The sequence below is a fragment of the Zootoca vivipara genome, chromosome 15 (genome assembly GCF_963506605.1).
Source record: "Zootoca vivipara chromosome 15, rZooViv1.1, whole genome shotgun sequence".
NCBI classification, from domain to species: domain Eukaryota; kingdom Metazoa; phylum Chordata; class Lepidosauria; order Squamata; family Lacertidae; genus Zootoca; species Zootoca vivipara.
In genome coordinates this window covers 8,177,078-8,191,118 of record NC_083290.1, presented here as the reverse complement: position 1 = coordinate 8,191,118, position 14,041 = coordinate 8,177,078, and the positions used below count along the sequence as shown (strand labels likewise).

Below are 14,041 nucleotides of genomic sequence, written 5' to 3'. Positions count from 1 at the left end.
TGTCAAGGTGCATGCTTATAAGAGAAACACAGTCCCCATACATACGCAGTATCAGCGAAAAGTGAAAATCAGTTGAAGGGTTAAACACGTTCTGCCCCCCCCCCCCGTCCCTTCTCCCCTTCAAAAGCAAACCTTCCCATGGGCACTTTGTAAGGAAGGCTAGAGCCACTGGTGCTATCCTATAATAATCAGTTTGTCCCATATTCCCTCTTTAAAAGAAACAGATTGCTGCTCCAACCAAATCTTGAGTACCACCCCCACCCCAAGCTGCATTAGAATAAAAATGAAAACATCAGTATGACATCATGGCAGATCTCCCACAAAATGCACTTGTTTACAAGTAGGCAAAATAAATGCAACATTATCAATGTACAAGAGGGCAGACCCCGTCCCCCAACAAGGAACTTACAATCTAAAATTCAGCACAGGGGAAACCTGAGCTCAGTAGGATCTGCTTTGCATGCAGAAGGTCCCAAGTTCAATCCCTGTCATCTTCTGGTAGGGCTAGGAGGAAAGATCCTTGTCTAAAATTCTTATGAGCTCTTGGCGAGAAGTTAAGATAATGCTGAACGATAGGGACCAATGTTCTGACTTGGTTTAAGGCTGCTTCCTATGTTTTAAGAGTAAGGGCCATAGCCCTGTAGTAGAGCATCTGCCTTGCGTGCAGAAGGTCTAAGCTTCAGTCCCCAATGGGGAGTGCTTAATTATTCTAATTTATTTAACTATGCCCGGTATAGCCCCTGAGCAAACATGCATAGGATTGGTCTCTACATCTTGTACTGGAATCTCAGGACGATTCTTTGCAATAAGGAAGGGCTGCAGCTCAGGGGTAGAGCAGCTGCTTTGCATGCAGGTCCTGGGTTCAAACCTCAGTAGCATCTCCAGGTGGAGCTGGGAGAGATGCCCTGTCTGAAACCCTGGAGCGCTGCCGCATGCCAGTGTGTGGACGACACTGAGCTAGGTGGACTACGGATCTGATCCAGTATATAAGGAAGCTTTTGGATGCTCATCAGTGGTGTAGCCAGCCCCCGCTGGGGACTCAAGCCCAGGGGGGCAGGGGTACGCAAAAAATCCTGTAAGAGTGTGGAGTACAGGCTGCACATGTGTGTGGCAACATGATGCCACTGTTGCGGCGAGATCAAACGCAGGGGGAGCTTCCCCTCCATCTCACTGCGGGACAAAGGCATTGCAAATTTTCTTGCCCTTCCTCACCTCACCCTTACTCAGGACTCTTCAAGTACTTGGGTCATGTAAATTGCAGTAATTTCTAACGTGGCTATTGCGATAAAGTGATTTTTTTGTATGTGTGTGTGCCAATGCAGCTCATTGCAATGGTGCAAGGGACCCTAGGCACGCCTGTGGCATCTGTGGGCCTTTTTTCATTTGCCCGCTATTCTGGAGGTCTGCAGAGGGTGCGTTTGGCAACGTGAGAACGGGTCTTTTCAGGGGTTGCTCTCCGCCTGTGCTCTCCCTTGCGAGGCTCTCCTGGCACCACCAACATTACATAACTTTAGGAGCCAGGCAAAAACATTTCTTTTCTGCCAGGCCCTTAATCATCTGTGGCTTCCTTGACTGGGTGGGACGTTTTTTAAAACAGGACTGCCTTTCAGGATTTTCTCTCTATGGCCGTTTCAATGCATGGGTTTGTTTGTATATACATTGAGTTACTTTGGTAAAGAAGCAACCAAAACATTCATAACAAAATAAAAACATTCCTTCCAGCAGCACCTTAGAGACCAACTAAGTTTGTCATTGGTATGAGCTTTCGTGTGCATGCACACTTCTTCAGATACATCCATACATTCATAATAATACATTAATAATAATAGTAGTAGCAGCAGCAGTAGTACATTCATAATAATAATTTGTGTACTGCCTTTCATCTGAAGATCCCAGGGCACTTCAGAACAGAACAATAATAATAATTACGTGTGTGTTGTGCGGGAGAAGCCTTCCTGCTCATTTTTGCTGACAAGGGGCTCTGGGCCGATGCTCCAAGTCCCGCGTTTTCTCCCTTAGTAGCTAAAAAGCACGGCTAACCTGCTCCCACCACGGGAGAAACTTGGGGAGGGGACTGCAAGGTAGTGGGGCTGTCCGGCGCTAGCCATTCCCTGTGAGCGAGAGAGAGCGCGAGAGCGCTGTTTAGCTAGGCACAGGCAGCGCATGTCAGATCAGCCCCAAAGGATCCAGGTCACGGTCAAGCCAGGCTGCCAGGCGGAATCCGGCTGCCTGCGTCCGCCTGGCTCCTTGCGCTTCGAGCGCCAGCGGTGGGCGGGTGTCGGGGCGAAGAGAAGCGGGAGCCGGGGAAGGGGGCGGGGCCTCGGCGGGGATCGTGACGTCTCCCGAATCGGTTACTGTACGTTCTGAGAACTCCGCCCCACGTGCGTTTCAGGGAGGGGGAGGAGGGGTGGATGGGAGGGAGCAAGGCTGGCTGGCTCTGGAAGGGGAGGATGGCCGTGCGCGGAAGGGAGAGAGAGAGGAGAGGGGGGAGGAGGGAGAGAAAGCAAGGAGCTTGAGCTGAGCTAAGCTGATCCCACGTGTGAAAGGATCTGGCTGGTTCCCCGGCTTCTCTCTCTCTCTCTCCCTCTCCTCCCCTCCAGCCAGTAATATTCGCCGGTAGCAGGAAAAGAAAAGAAAAAGAGGAGAGAAAAGGGGTGGGGGGAGAAAAGAGAGAGGGGGGGAGAGAGAGAGAGAGAGGGAGAAAGAGGGAAAAGAAAGATAAAAGGAAGAGAAGTGATCAGAGAAAGGGGGCAAAAAGGGGGGGAGAAAGAAAGAACCAGGGGGGAGGGTGGGGGGTTTCTACAGGGTGGGGGCTGTTTTCTCTCTTTCCCCCTCTCTCTTTCTCTTTCTCTCTCTCCACGGGGTTGAGCCTTCTTCTCGTTTGCAGCCATGGAGGCGGAAGGGAGCCAAGCGATATCTGGGAGCCCCAATGACTCTCAGCACGACCCTGGGTGAGTTGGATCGTCCGCGTGCCCCCTCCCCTCTGTGTGTGTCCTCTTCCTCTTGCATTTCCACTTTATAATGCTCTCCTGCCCTCCCCCACCACCTTTTCAACAAAACTGGGTTAATGGGGTGGGTGGGGGGTTGAGAGCGAGCGCGTGAGAAGCCCCCAATGGCTGATCCAGTGCCGGCTCTTTCTGGCTTGCTTTCCCCCCTCTTTCTGAGTTACTCACCTTGGGTGGGTTGCATTGATCTGCCCCCCCCTCCCCGCTCGTCCGCGGCTTCACCCCTTCTTTTGCTTCTCCACCTCCTTTTCCTCTTCTCACCCCCCATCCCCCTTGGCCAGACCAAGCTCCGCTTCCCTCGGCGCCCCCCCCCAGCAACCCACCCCCCTTTCCACCTCTGCCTTCCTTTTCGCTTTTGTAAGTTACACGTCAAAATGGCCGATCTGACATCTGTGCTTAACTCTGTTATGTTTTCTTCTTCCAGTAAAATGTTTATTGGCGGCCTCAGTTGGCAAACATCACCAGGTAAGACGGGGGTGAGGGTGCGTGTGCCCTGTGGGAAGAGGTGGGGGGCGCCCCATCTCCCACTCCCCCCATCCCTCCAGCCCTGTCTCCTTTGATAGGTCTTTGTTGTTATCCCAGGTCAGTTGCATGGGGTTCTTGCCCCCCTTCCCCTCCAGAACCCCCCCCCTTTCCAACACTCTCGCACAGTCATAGACAGACACGTTTTTTGTTTTTGTTTTCCCCTTCCACAAGGTTAGGGAGATGCGATATTTTATTTGCTCCAAATAACAGATCCATTTCTCGAGTCCTCTATTCGACCTTAAATTTGCGTGCGCGCACTTTTAAGGGATGGCAGGCTGGGGGGCGAGGGGGGGAGCAAAAGAAGCTTCCTTGTGCCACCAAAGAATCCTTTCCCATCTTCTGTGAAATAAAATAATAGGTCATTCTCTGCCCTCCCCAGTGGCTGGTTTTAAATCATGTATTATTATTTTTATGTTTACGTTTGCTTCTGTTTTTTCCCCTTTCCTTCCCCATCCACTCCTCTCTCTCTTTCTCCCATCCCACAGACAACCTTAGAGATTATTTTAGTAAATTTGGAGACATTAGAGAATGTATGGTCATGCGAGACCCGACTACGAAGCGCTCCAGGTAAGTCATCTTTCAAATCAAAGTTTTCTTCCTATGGATACCCTCTCTCTCTCTCTCTCTCTCTCTCTCTCTCTCTCTCTCTCTCTCTCTCTCTCTCTCTCTCTCTCTGTATTTTATGGAATCCTGAATATTCTGTTTATGAAGCAAGTGTCAATATATGTAAGAATATATATCTATATGATTCCTTGGAAGTTTATAAATCTTTTTTTCTTTTTAAAAACTTCTGGACTGCTACTAGTTCTGACTTATAGTTCTGAGTCTTGTTTGTAAATGCTGATGGACACTGCTTAATTTTTGCTGGTGGGAACTTGTTAAATTATATCCCACTTTATCTCTCGGAGAAACTTGCTTCTGCTGTTTGGTGTTTTGTTTTTTTTAAAATAGTCTCTGGCTTGTTTACCCTCGTTTTAATAAAGAGGTCACATCCCTTCACTTCTGCATAAAGCAAAGCAGAAGGGTCTCTCTTTTTGGGGAGGGGGTGGTGGAGGAGGAAAGATTAAAAGAACGGTATATAAAGTCTTTCCCTTCCTTGGAACCAAAGTGTATATTTTAAAGGAGAGGGTGGTAGCTTGAAAGAGGGCAAGAGAGGATGAAACTGTGTTCATATTTTTTTTATATATTTTTGCCGCTTCTTTTCCAGTGCTGAGTTCACGCTGTGTCCCATTTCCCTCTCCACCTTCTCTTGTTCTTTGTCTCATTTCAGAGGGTTTGGTTTCGTTACATTTGCTGATCCGGCAAGCGTAGATAAAGTATTGGCTCAACCCCACCACGAATTAGATTCCAAGACGGTATGTTATATGATGTGATGGAATTGGTGTTTGTGTGTGTGCCGTGTTTTAATGTCTCCTTTATTTCCTGCAATATTATGACTGTGACAGGCTTATTTAAAGAGACAGTGCCCCTTTTTTGTTGTTGCTGAGTCTGCCGGAGGTGCACTGCGCGAGGGGTGGATGGGTTTCTCATTCAGTTTTGTTTTACTCCCTAAAAGAAGCACCAGGCTGTTACTAAGCCTGGAAGTTCTTTCTGGCTTTATGAAATCTCTTAAAATGTTAAATAACTTGCCAACCACTTCAGTTTTAAACCAGTTTGTTGTGCTTAGGTGTTTTCTGCCAGTTGCAGCTTGAGCTACTCAGCTTAAAGAACTGCATTCCGGTACAACAACAAAATAAGCTTTCTGTTATTGTCAGAAAAATGTTAGTTTTGCTCAGTGTTGTTGTTGGGTTGTTGTTTTTTAAAAGTTTTGATATTATCCTTACCACAAACCCTCAAAATCCTCTTCTTCTTAATGCCCTTCCAGATATTTGAAAGCTGTGCTCCCCCCTTTTTATTTAACCTAACAAGGTGTGTTCTGCGGATCTGCAACTAATAAGTTGCAATGGGATCATAGTCATTGTTCAGTTCTTGTTGATGTTATTCAAAGTCCTTCCATTGTACCAGACTTAAAACGGCTTGAAGAGTTAAATGCTAGTTTGATTTAAGAGTGTAAGAGTTTCTTGCCATCACCACCTTTCTCGGTACTGTATCAAGTCCTAATTCATCTGTGATACCAGAAAAAAGGGAAGTTTGTGCCCTGTTAACTTCATTAGTAATCTTTGAGCAAAATTATAATTAAAGGACACTGGGAAAGGTCACCTCTGCTACAGCAGTTCTCTGTATGGAGTGGGGGCCTTCCACCCTCTTTCTTTTGAGGAGGGAGACATCTGATGCAGCTGACATTTATAAAATTAATTAATGTGGATGTTTTTCTTAAACATTAATAGCGCACAGTCCATTTTGTAAAAGGTGTGTGTGTGTGTCTATGTGTGTGGTTCTTTGACGCAACATATGCTCTAATGCTACCAAGATCTGTTTTGTAACGGATTCCTTTTAAAACAAAACAAAACAAAACAAAAAGACTGGGAATCAAACGGGGTTTTTTTCCTTCCAATTTCTAGTAACTTGCTTACATGAAAAACAGGTGGAAATATTAATAACTTGTATGTACAAATTCTGCTGGGCTTGTCTGAGCATGTTAGCCGTGCTCAAGCATTTCATAATTTTGGGGTTTATTTATTTATTTGGTGGGGTGGTAGCATTTCATGAGATTCGGCTATGCTTCTGGAAAATTGTCTCCTTATGTTCATACAAATTTAGTTATTTAGCTGTAAAAATCCAAGCAGGAAAAAAACCTTTTGTAAACATGGGTTGTACAAAGAAAGTAGAACTTCTTTGGTCATCCTCCCACCTATTGACCATTAATCTTGAGAGTGTATTAATTACCGTTGTTGTTTATACAGTGCCATTAACTATGTGGCATTTTACAGAGGAACGAGAGAGAGAGAGAGAGAGAGAGAGAGAGAGAGAGAGAGAGAGATCTTTGTCCCCAAGGAGCTTACAGTCTAAAACTCACAGTGGGAATTATGGAGGGGAAGGAGAGAAGAGGCTAGCAAAGGATATGAGAAATTGCTTTAAAAGGCCTGGCAGCCACTTTCTCATAGGGTGGTATTGGGACGGGGGATCGTGTTAAGCAGTTGTTTGCGGTGCACCCACATCACTTAGTTTGTCATGTAAGCAAGACCAAAACTGCATTTGTTTGACCATGATGTGGTCCAAGCACACTCGGATTGGCATGGGGTTACCTGCTCCGAAATCTGTGTTTCTCCAGAGTTAGAAAGAGAGAAAGCTAAGATGGGATTTCTCTTTATAGCTGCTGACTTCTTAGACCTCTGATAGTATCTTGTCCTGCATAGCATTTGACTCTGTTTCAACGTTCAGCACAGGAAGCAGCTCGGTTGGGTATTGACATGGAAGGCGCCGCTCTTGTTTACAGTTACGTTAAAAGCTTGGTTTAGGTAATGGCCATTCATATCAGAAATAGTACTATTATTATTAGTCATTTCCTAGAGGACTTGTAGATACAGTAAGTAGCATTGTATCTAACTAACTAATTTTTATTTTTAGTAGCCTTTTTTCTGTTGGCTGTTCTTTTAAATAGTTGACAGGGATACGCAACAGGTATGGATTTGCCGCGTGGGTCGTGCTTTAAATCTCTTGGTCGCTTTAGGCTGACATTTTCCCCATTTTGGAGCAGTCAAAAGAGGCACTGTACGAAAGGCACCCAACCTTTTGAGTTCAACCTATGCTTTAGAGCTTGATGACTTACATCAACTCTCCCAAACATTATAGTTGTGTAATAATGGTAGGCCTGTTCTCTGCCACCACCCCCCCCCCGCTCCATCCCCAAACTTTTAGATCACTCAATGGGAAATCCACACCTGTTGTATTTCTCTGGTAGAAAAGTATCTAGCCAGTGCTGAATATATATGTAGACAATGTTAATCTCTATGAAAGGGTTAGCTTTGTAGATTAAGGATTTTATGAGTTTTCTCTTCATGCTTCACGAACTGTTACAGTGGTATATAGTCACTCATTTCTCAGGTATATGGTTTTTTCTTTTCTTGCTTTTTAATTATTTTTTTAAAAAAGTTTTTATCGTAAGTGGAGTGTGGGCTGATGACACATGCCAGCTAAGGGACACAAGTTGAATAAGAGCAGGTTGAAAATATCCCTGTTTTATGCAGGCAGCGAATAGGTTTTCTTAACCTGCTGAAAGTGACTCTGATATTGGTCCTCTGAGCCAAGCTTTCTCTTAAAGACTCGCCCCTGGTTTGCAAGCAGTGGTTAGGCTTTAAAGTGATGCGAGTAGCCTGCAATGAGTAAATCAGCTGAAGAAGCTGGTGAGTAAGTTGTGAAAATTATTTTCAGGCCTGCAACTACTTTCGGGGTATGTGTGTGTGAACCCTGTTGACCTCAGTAGGAAATAGGATTGTGCTTTGTGCATCCTATTAACTTGGTTAATGGAAACTGTACCCTATATCTGCAACATGCTTATTCATGTCTAAGGTTAATTCTTTCATAGGCAGTTTATTAAGAAGCTGTGTCAGTTGGAATCTCTTCTCTGCCCAAGTTTGCTATGCAGAGGTTCATAAAGGTGTACATGACATTTTTAATTAAATAAAGAGATTCAAAAATACTGTATTTTGAGCAGTGTCTAGAACCAAAGGAGATTCGAGACCAATAACATCACCCTGTACAAATTTACTTGAGCGGGGGAGTTAATTCACTGTGGAACTTGCTTCCTAGTGAGTGAGTTTAAGACCGTAGCTTTAGGAATCTGTTTTATTACCTTTTTTTTTAGATACCCGTTGACAACTCACTGTTTTTATTATTTATGTGGCAGCTATAAATCTGTGGTTTTAGCACCTTGGAAGACAGGAGTCCATTGTCAGTTAAGGATATAGCCTTAAAATTTCTATGGTTTGGTTCAGAGTTTTATTGCCTGATTTATTATTTTATTCTCTCTTTTTTTTGAAGGGTGGGCTTGCATGTTGTTGAATTAAATCAGCTTTAAAAAATCAAATCTGTCTAAAACAGATACTGATTTTCATATAGTTAGCCTTGGATGTTCAAGACGGTATGTTAGTTGTGGTGTTTTTTTTTCCTAAAGGAAGTTTTTTCACAGTTGACATCCTTTCAGGGTGACCTGCTAAAAGTGAAATTGGGGATATGCAGTTTGGGGTGGGAAAATCTTTCCTTTCAGGCATCCCAGCTGATTTTTTATTTTAACTGGCAGTTGCTGTTTTTGTTCTTTCTTTTAAATAGTTTTCTTAAACTGCAGAGGCCTTAAGAATCCCAAAGAAAACAAACAAAAATGGCATGAAGATTGTGTGCATTGAAAGTCAGAATGGTTTGCATTCCCCTCCCAATTGCTCATATTTTTAAATGCATGCAATCTGCAGAATATGCAAATTGAGTCTAGCATCCAGGATTTGATGGTCAAATTAGCAGCAGGGAACTCCTTCCTCTACTTAGCTCTAAATCTTTTTTTTTTAAAAACAGTACTGTATATTGTTGATAGCTCACAGAACACATTGTTGGTTCACTTTCTGTGTGTTCCTCCCCGCCCCCAATATGATCATGCCCTCTTACACCTCTGCACCCCGTTAGTAATCCTGCAAAACTCAATGTACCTGAGAAATGAAGGCTTAATCATTCAGTACAGTATCTTTTTTTGTTTGTTTTTTGCCTCTCTGAAGAATCTGCGCAAATTATGTTGCTTTCATTTTTCTTTTCTCTCCTCCCTGCTCCCCAACAGATTGACCCTAAAGTTGCATTTCCTCGACGAGCTCAACCTAAGGTAAGAAAGATCCATAATAGGGGGATTCAAGGCATCCTGAGAATCTCACATTGCTGAGCAATGTAGAGTGCAAACTAGAGAGGAATGGGCCATGTTGAGGGGGTGGGTGGGGAGAAGAGCATAATTTGCAACAAATACTTTTAAGGCTGGAATACCTGGTGTCTGAAGGTTCTGTGAAAACTACTGGTTTGTGTGAAGGAAGGCCTGCCTCTCGCAGATCCATCTCCTTGTGTCATTGTGTGTTTGGTACAAGTAGCCTTTCGTGTCTACCTGGGATCTTAATAATAAAATGACAACTATGTTGAGCGCCTGTGGTATATTGACAAAGTAAAAGGCTCGTCTGTTTCTCTGTCTACTTTTTGGTGCCTCTATGTGGGGCAGTTCCCTCCTGTTTAGTTTTGCTCCTTCCCAACGTGCCCCCCCCTTCCTAGTGCATAACTTTCTGAGAAGTGCTAGTTCACTCACAAGCTTTTGAGCCAGGGAGCCTCTGGCTGGTATTGGAAGGCCTGAGCTCCTCTGAGCATTGCCTGCGGAAGAAGCGTTGGAACAAAGAGCCTTAAGTTTGATTGGATAAGTGACCTGTTCTCCACCCCCCCCCTTTTTCAGGGCCGCCTTGTTGTTATGCATTTGGATGCTTGCAAGGACATGTCAGTCACGTTCAAAAGAGCTTTTGTCCGAAGGCTACCTCCAAAACAAAACTCAGAACCAAGACTGCTGTTGGGGCCAGCTTTTCAGGGTTGGCTCTGTTAGTTCGCAAGGTGGTGGCAGTGGTGCTGCATTCATCCTCTTAATGTGGAGGAAATATTTTCGGCATATGCTATGTTTTTCTTTCTTTTTAAAAAATGCAAGCTGAAATAGTCCTTCTCAACCAGTACTGGAACATCTAACGTCAACGGCACGCCCCCCCCAGTGTTCCTGCAGTTGGGTCCCGTTAGTTCTGTCTGCTTGGACAGAAAATCATGGCTAGAATCCCTCTGGTCTGTGTTCTTGGAAGCGGGGGAAAGGTGGACTCAAATCTGTCTGTAAGAGAAAGATGGTATGCCTTGTGCCCATTCTGGTTAGGGATGGGTTAATGAAATAGTTGTACAGCGCAGGCATGAAGTGGTTAGCACAGTAAGTACAGTGTAAGTTAGTAAGTACGGAGTAGGTTTGGTCTGCCCAAGGTGGAACACACAGCATTACTTTCTTAGAATTTATGAGTACAACTATGAAATTTGTATGTTTGCTACAGTTTGCTGCGCTAGTAGGAAGCCCAAGTTTCTACAGAGTTCTCTTTGACTCTGCTTCTCCACTGCCCCCCTCTTTTGACTCGGAGGAGTCTCAGCTGCTGAACCTTTTTAATTCACGTGGTTTCCAAAGCTAATTTATACTGAATTCTCTTGGAACTGATCCTCTCCCTGCCCCCCGCCTCGGCACCATTCTGCCCATTTGTTAAGAGGAAGGATGTCTTGAGTGTAATACTGCAGGCACAAGCCAGCAAGGGAATATGTGTCAGAATTGGACCGGGAGAAGCTGTTCAAATGGAACACTTGTTCGTGGCATGGAACTCTTGGCGAGGGAAGGAACTTAGTCTTGTGCAACAGTGGTGTAAAATATAAAAGGGTGTCTAGAGAAGAACAGTATGCAGCTCTTTAGAAATAGCAGTAGTGGACTACCACCTGATGATGTTGGATTTTAAAACTGTTGAATGACGTTTTGGTGGTAATAGTAGGAAAGGAACCCAAAAGCTGTGGGAGACACTTCCCATATCTAAATGTGTATGTTCCTGTAGATAGTGAGATGAATATATATAACCTTTTTGCAAGGAGTTCCTAGAATATGTAGCTGCTTAACAAAATATTGACCGAGACTATTTGATGTATTCAAATTTTAAGTCACATTTGAAAATAGATTTGCACCACCCTTCTAAAGCACAGTAATGAAACAGCTTGGTGGGTCTCGCTAAGGAGGGAATTCTGCAGGTGCAGCTCAATGGCTGAGACGGCCCTACTCTCTGTTTCTACAGAAGAAATTGCCCTTGGTGTGTGCAGAGCTCTTGTGTGGTCTGATAAGGCAGAAGCATAAATAATTTTGTAAGCTGCTTCTGCTTATTGGCCCCCCTTCTGCTGGGCAGCTTAAGCAGTGTCTCAGTTTCAGGTACCAAACAATATCCTCCCAACCCCACTTCCCCAGGAAGAGACAGGAGTATGTTTTTATGCACCTTTTTGCAAGAGTTTGAGGATCAGCAGCTCGGGACATCCCCACCCACCTCTGTTTGGGCTAACCATGGTCTGAGCTTCCAATGGGAAAACCATAGCACAGAGTGGCTTGTCTGCTTTAGTGTTCTTGGGTATACAGTATATGCTTCTGTTTTCACGGTGCAAATGGCCTCTGGAGTGCAGCAGTGGCCAAACCTGGAGTTTGTTAATTCAGATGTTGTGCCAATCTAAGGTGCTTCAAACCTGCTTCAAACCATGGTTTCAAATCTGCTTCAAACCATGGTTCAGGCAGAATGCCCAAACCATTGTTAAGCACCCATAACTGTGGTTTGGCATGAACTAAGCTAACGAGTTTGCCCAGATGGAATTATCTGCAAGGCTGATGCTGTACATAAGCTTTTCTGTTTTTTATTTTTTAAAGAGAGTCATCTCTGCATTCTATAACATTGGCTAGAAAAGTTGATGGACAAAACTTACAAGGATAAATTCTGTCTTCTTTCTGTCTTAATTTTCATGAAAAATCCCAACTGCATATTAGAAATGGTTTTTTCATGAAAAATCCCAACTGCGTATTAGAAATGGTTTCTTTACATACAGGTCTTGAACATTTCACATTGTAGAGTTTTTGCTGTAGGCTGCACTGCAACATCATTTATTTATAAGGTTCTATTCATGGGGGCTCATTGAAATCAAACTGTTATATTAAATGTTAGCTGTACTCTGAGTAGACCCATTGAAATGAATGAACATAGCTAGCTTAGGCCCATTGATTGAACTTGCATCTGAACCAATTGCATCTGAACCAAGTCAGTCAAGAATACTCTGAATGCGACTTACTCTGGTGCTAAAGTGCATAGATCCCCCCCCCCCGTTCTTGCGCATTCTTTTCAGTTCACATTGTATTTCACAGGTTTGAGCATGGTTACAGGAAATAGACTGGCATATATGTATGTCCGATGTGGTAGGAAAAAAGAGTTGGGAAGTACAAGTGTGTCGATTGCGTGCTCTTGAACAATGTGCATAGATATAAGTGTGGTAACTCAGTTAACACTTGCTGATACAGAATGAAAGTGAAGTAGATTCCTTAAAAGCATGGTGGATATTTTGTATGACCGCCCAGGTTCTTTGAACAGGATTCAAAATTGCCTGAACAGCAATATGTCATACAAATGCCACCATATTTTCCAAATTTATGCGGCTATACGAGTGTATTTCAGGGGCACAGTCCAGCCAAAGTCAAGCACTTTTTAAGGTCCACTGATTTTTAATGGAGAGAATTAAGAACCCATTTCATGTTTGTGCCCTACAGATTTCATTGGAAAAGTGCTTAACTTATGATTGGATCTTGTCCAAAAGGTGCCTTTCTCAAAGCTCAGGAATACTCTATTTAGACGCAAAGCAAGGCACTGCTGTCATGTTCTTTCCTTTTATAAAAGTATCTGGAACATTTGTTTTTTACTCGTTGCCTTAATTTGCTGAGGTTCACCAAAATTATTTCGACTTTTCAGGATACCTTATTAAAACTTCTTCCCTTGCAGTGACTTCTCTGTAGCTTGGTACAAACTTCTTTTTTTAAGGCTCAAATCGGAAGGTCTGGAGTTTTAGTAACATAACAATTTCTCGTAAAGGCATGCAACCTAAATCCCCCTTATTTAGAGGTTATTGTTTCTTCACCCTCCCTTCCTTAGTGAGTGTCTCAAAGGTGCAGTGAAAATATTAAAACATCTGCTGGCTTCTGTGTTGAGCATGTGGTTCCCCCAGGTGGAAAGCTTGTATTTTTGCCCCACACCTGCTTTTTTGGAAGTTCCTTCCTATTAATCCATTCTAATTTGTTGAGGTTTGTGTTTTTTAAAAAGGGGCCTGTAATGCAAAGGATGTGTAAAATGATATCCAAGGCGGAATGGACTTGCAACGTCCGTGCTGTTGTGATCCTCCCTCTGTGGGTTTTTCTTCGCTTCCTTTCCCCCACACGGCTTCTAAACTGAAAAGTTAATTTTTCACAGTTAAATGGCCAGTGTTTGCCTTTAAAATGCAGACATTCAGCTGAGCTAGTTGACAGTTGTTTCTGCAGAAATGAGTTACTCATGAAATACCTCTTCCGGTGTAAGCAAAGGGCTTTAGGACTTGCAACCTTAGCATCTATCCCCGCTTTGAGCACGGTGGTGATCTTTAACTCCAAGGTTGTTGGCTGCTTTGTGTATGTGTTGATTTGCAATAAAGCTTAGCTTCCTCTGATGAAGTGGAGCAGGGTCAACGACCGTAGCAAGGTAGCCATCCTTTAAAGTGCCCCGCAACTAAGGATGCCAGAGAATTCAGTCAGAAATTGTTGGGAGTGGAAGTTGCCACATTTTCATCCAAGGTCAGGAACAGAAATCACACAAGCGAATAAGAGCGGTACTTGCTTTTCACTCCAAAAAAACACTACGTTATTTTCTGTCGTCGCTTTTGATACTTCCTTTCCATTTAAATGCATTGAAATTAATTACATATGTTATTTTCAGCTGTAGTGGATAGCGAGATAGACATAGGTTTTTGCTGAAGCTGAACTGCAGTGGAACATAAACTGTGCT

At 43.7% G+C, this 14,041-nt stretch overlaps 1 protein-coding gene across 14 annotated transcripts in view; it reads left to right on the top strand.

The window, feature by feature from the left end:
• Nucleotides 1–2,432: 2,432 nt before the first annotated feature.
• The window catches only part of MSI2 (musashi RNA binding protein 2), a 410,355-nt gene continuing 398,746 nt past the window's right edge, over nt 2,433–14,041 (top strand). For 4 of the 14 annotated variants that reach the window (XM_035139782.2, XM_035139780.2, XM_035139777.2 and 1 more), the window contains exons 1-5: nt 2,433–2,951; nt 3,430–3,470; nt 4,016–4,097; nt 4,801–4,885; nt 9,232–9,273. In XM_035139782.2, coding sequence (XP_034995673.1) covers nt 2,890–2,951; nt 3,430–3,470; nt 4,016–4,097; nt 4,801–4,885; nt 9,232–9,273 — 312 coding nt within the window. In that variant the 5' untranslated portion in view covers nt 2,433–2,889. Of the gene's footprint in view, nt 2,952–3,328; nt 3,471–4,015; nt 4,098–4,800; nt 4,886–9,231; nt 9,274–14,041 lie in introns of those variants that run through there. The other 10 variants (XM_060268506.1, XM_035139774.2, XM_035139776.2 and 7 more) reach the window with 10 other exon arrangements.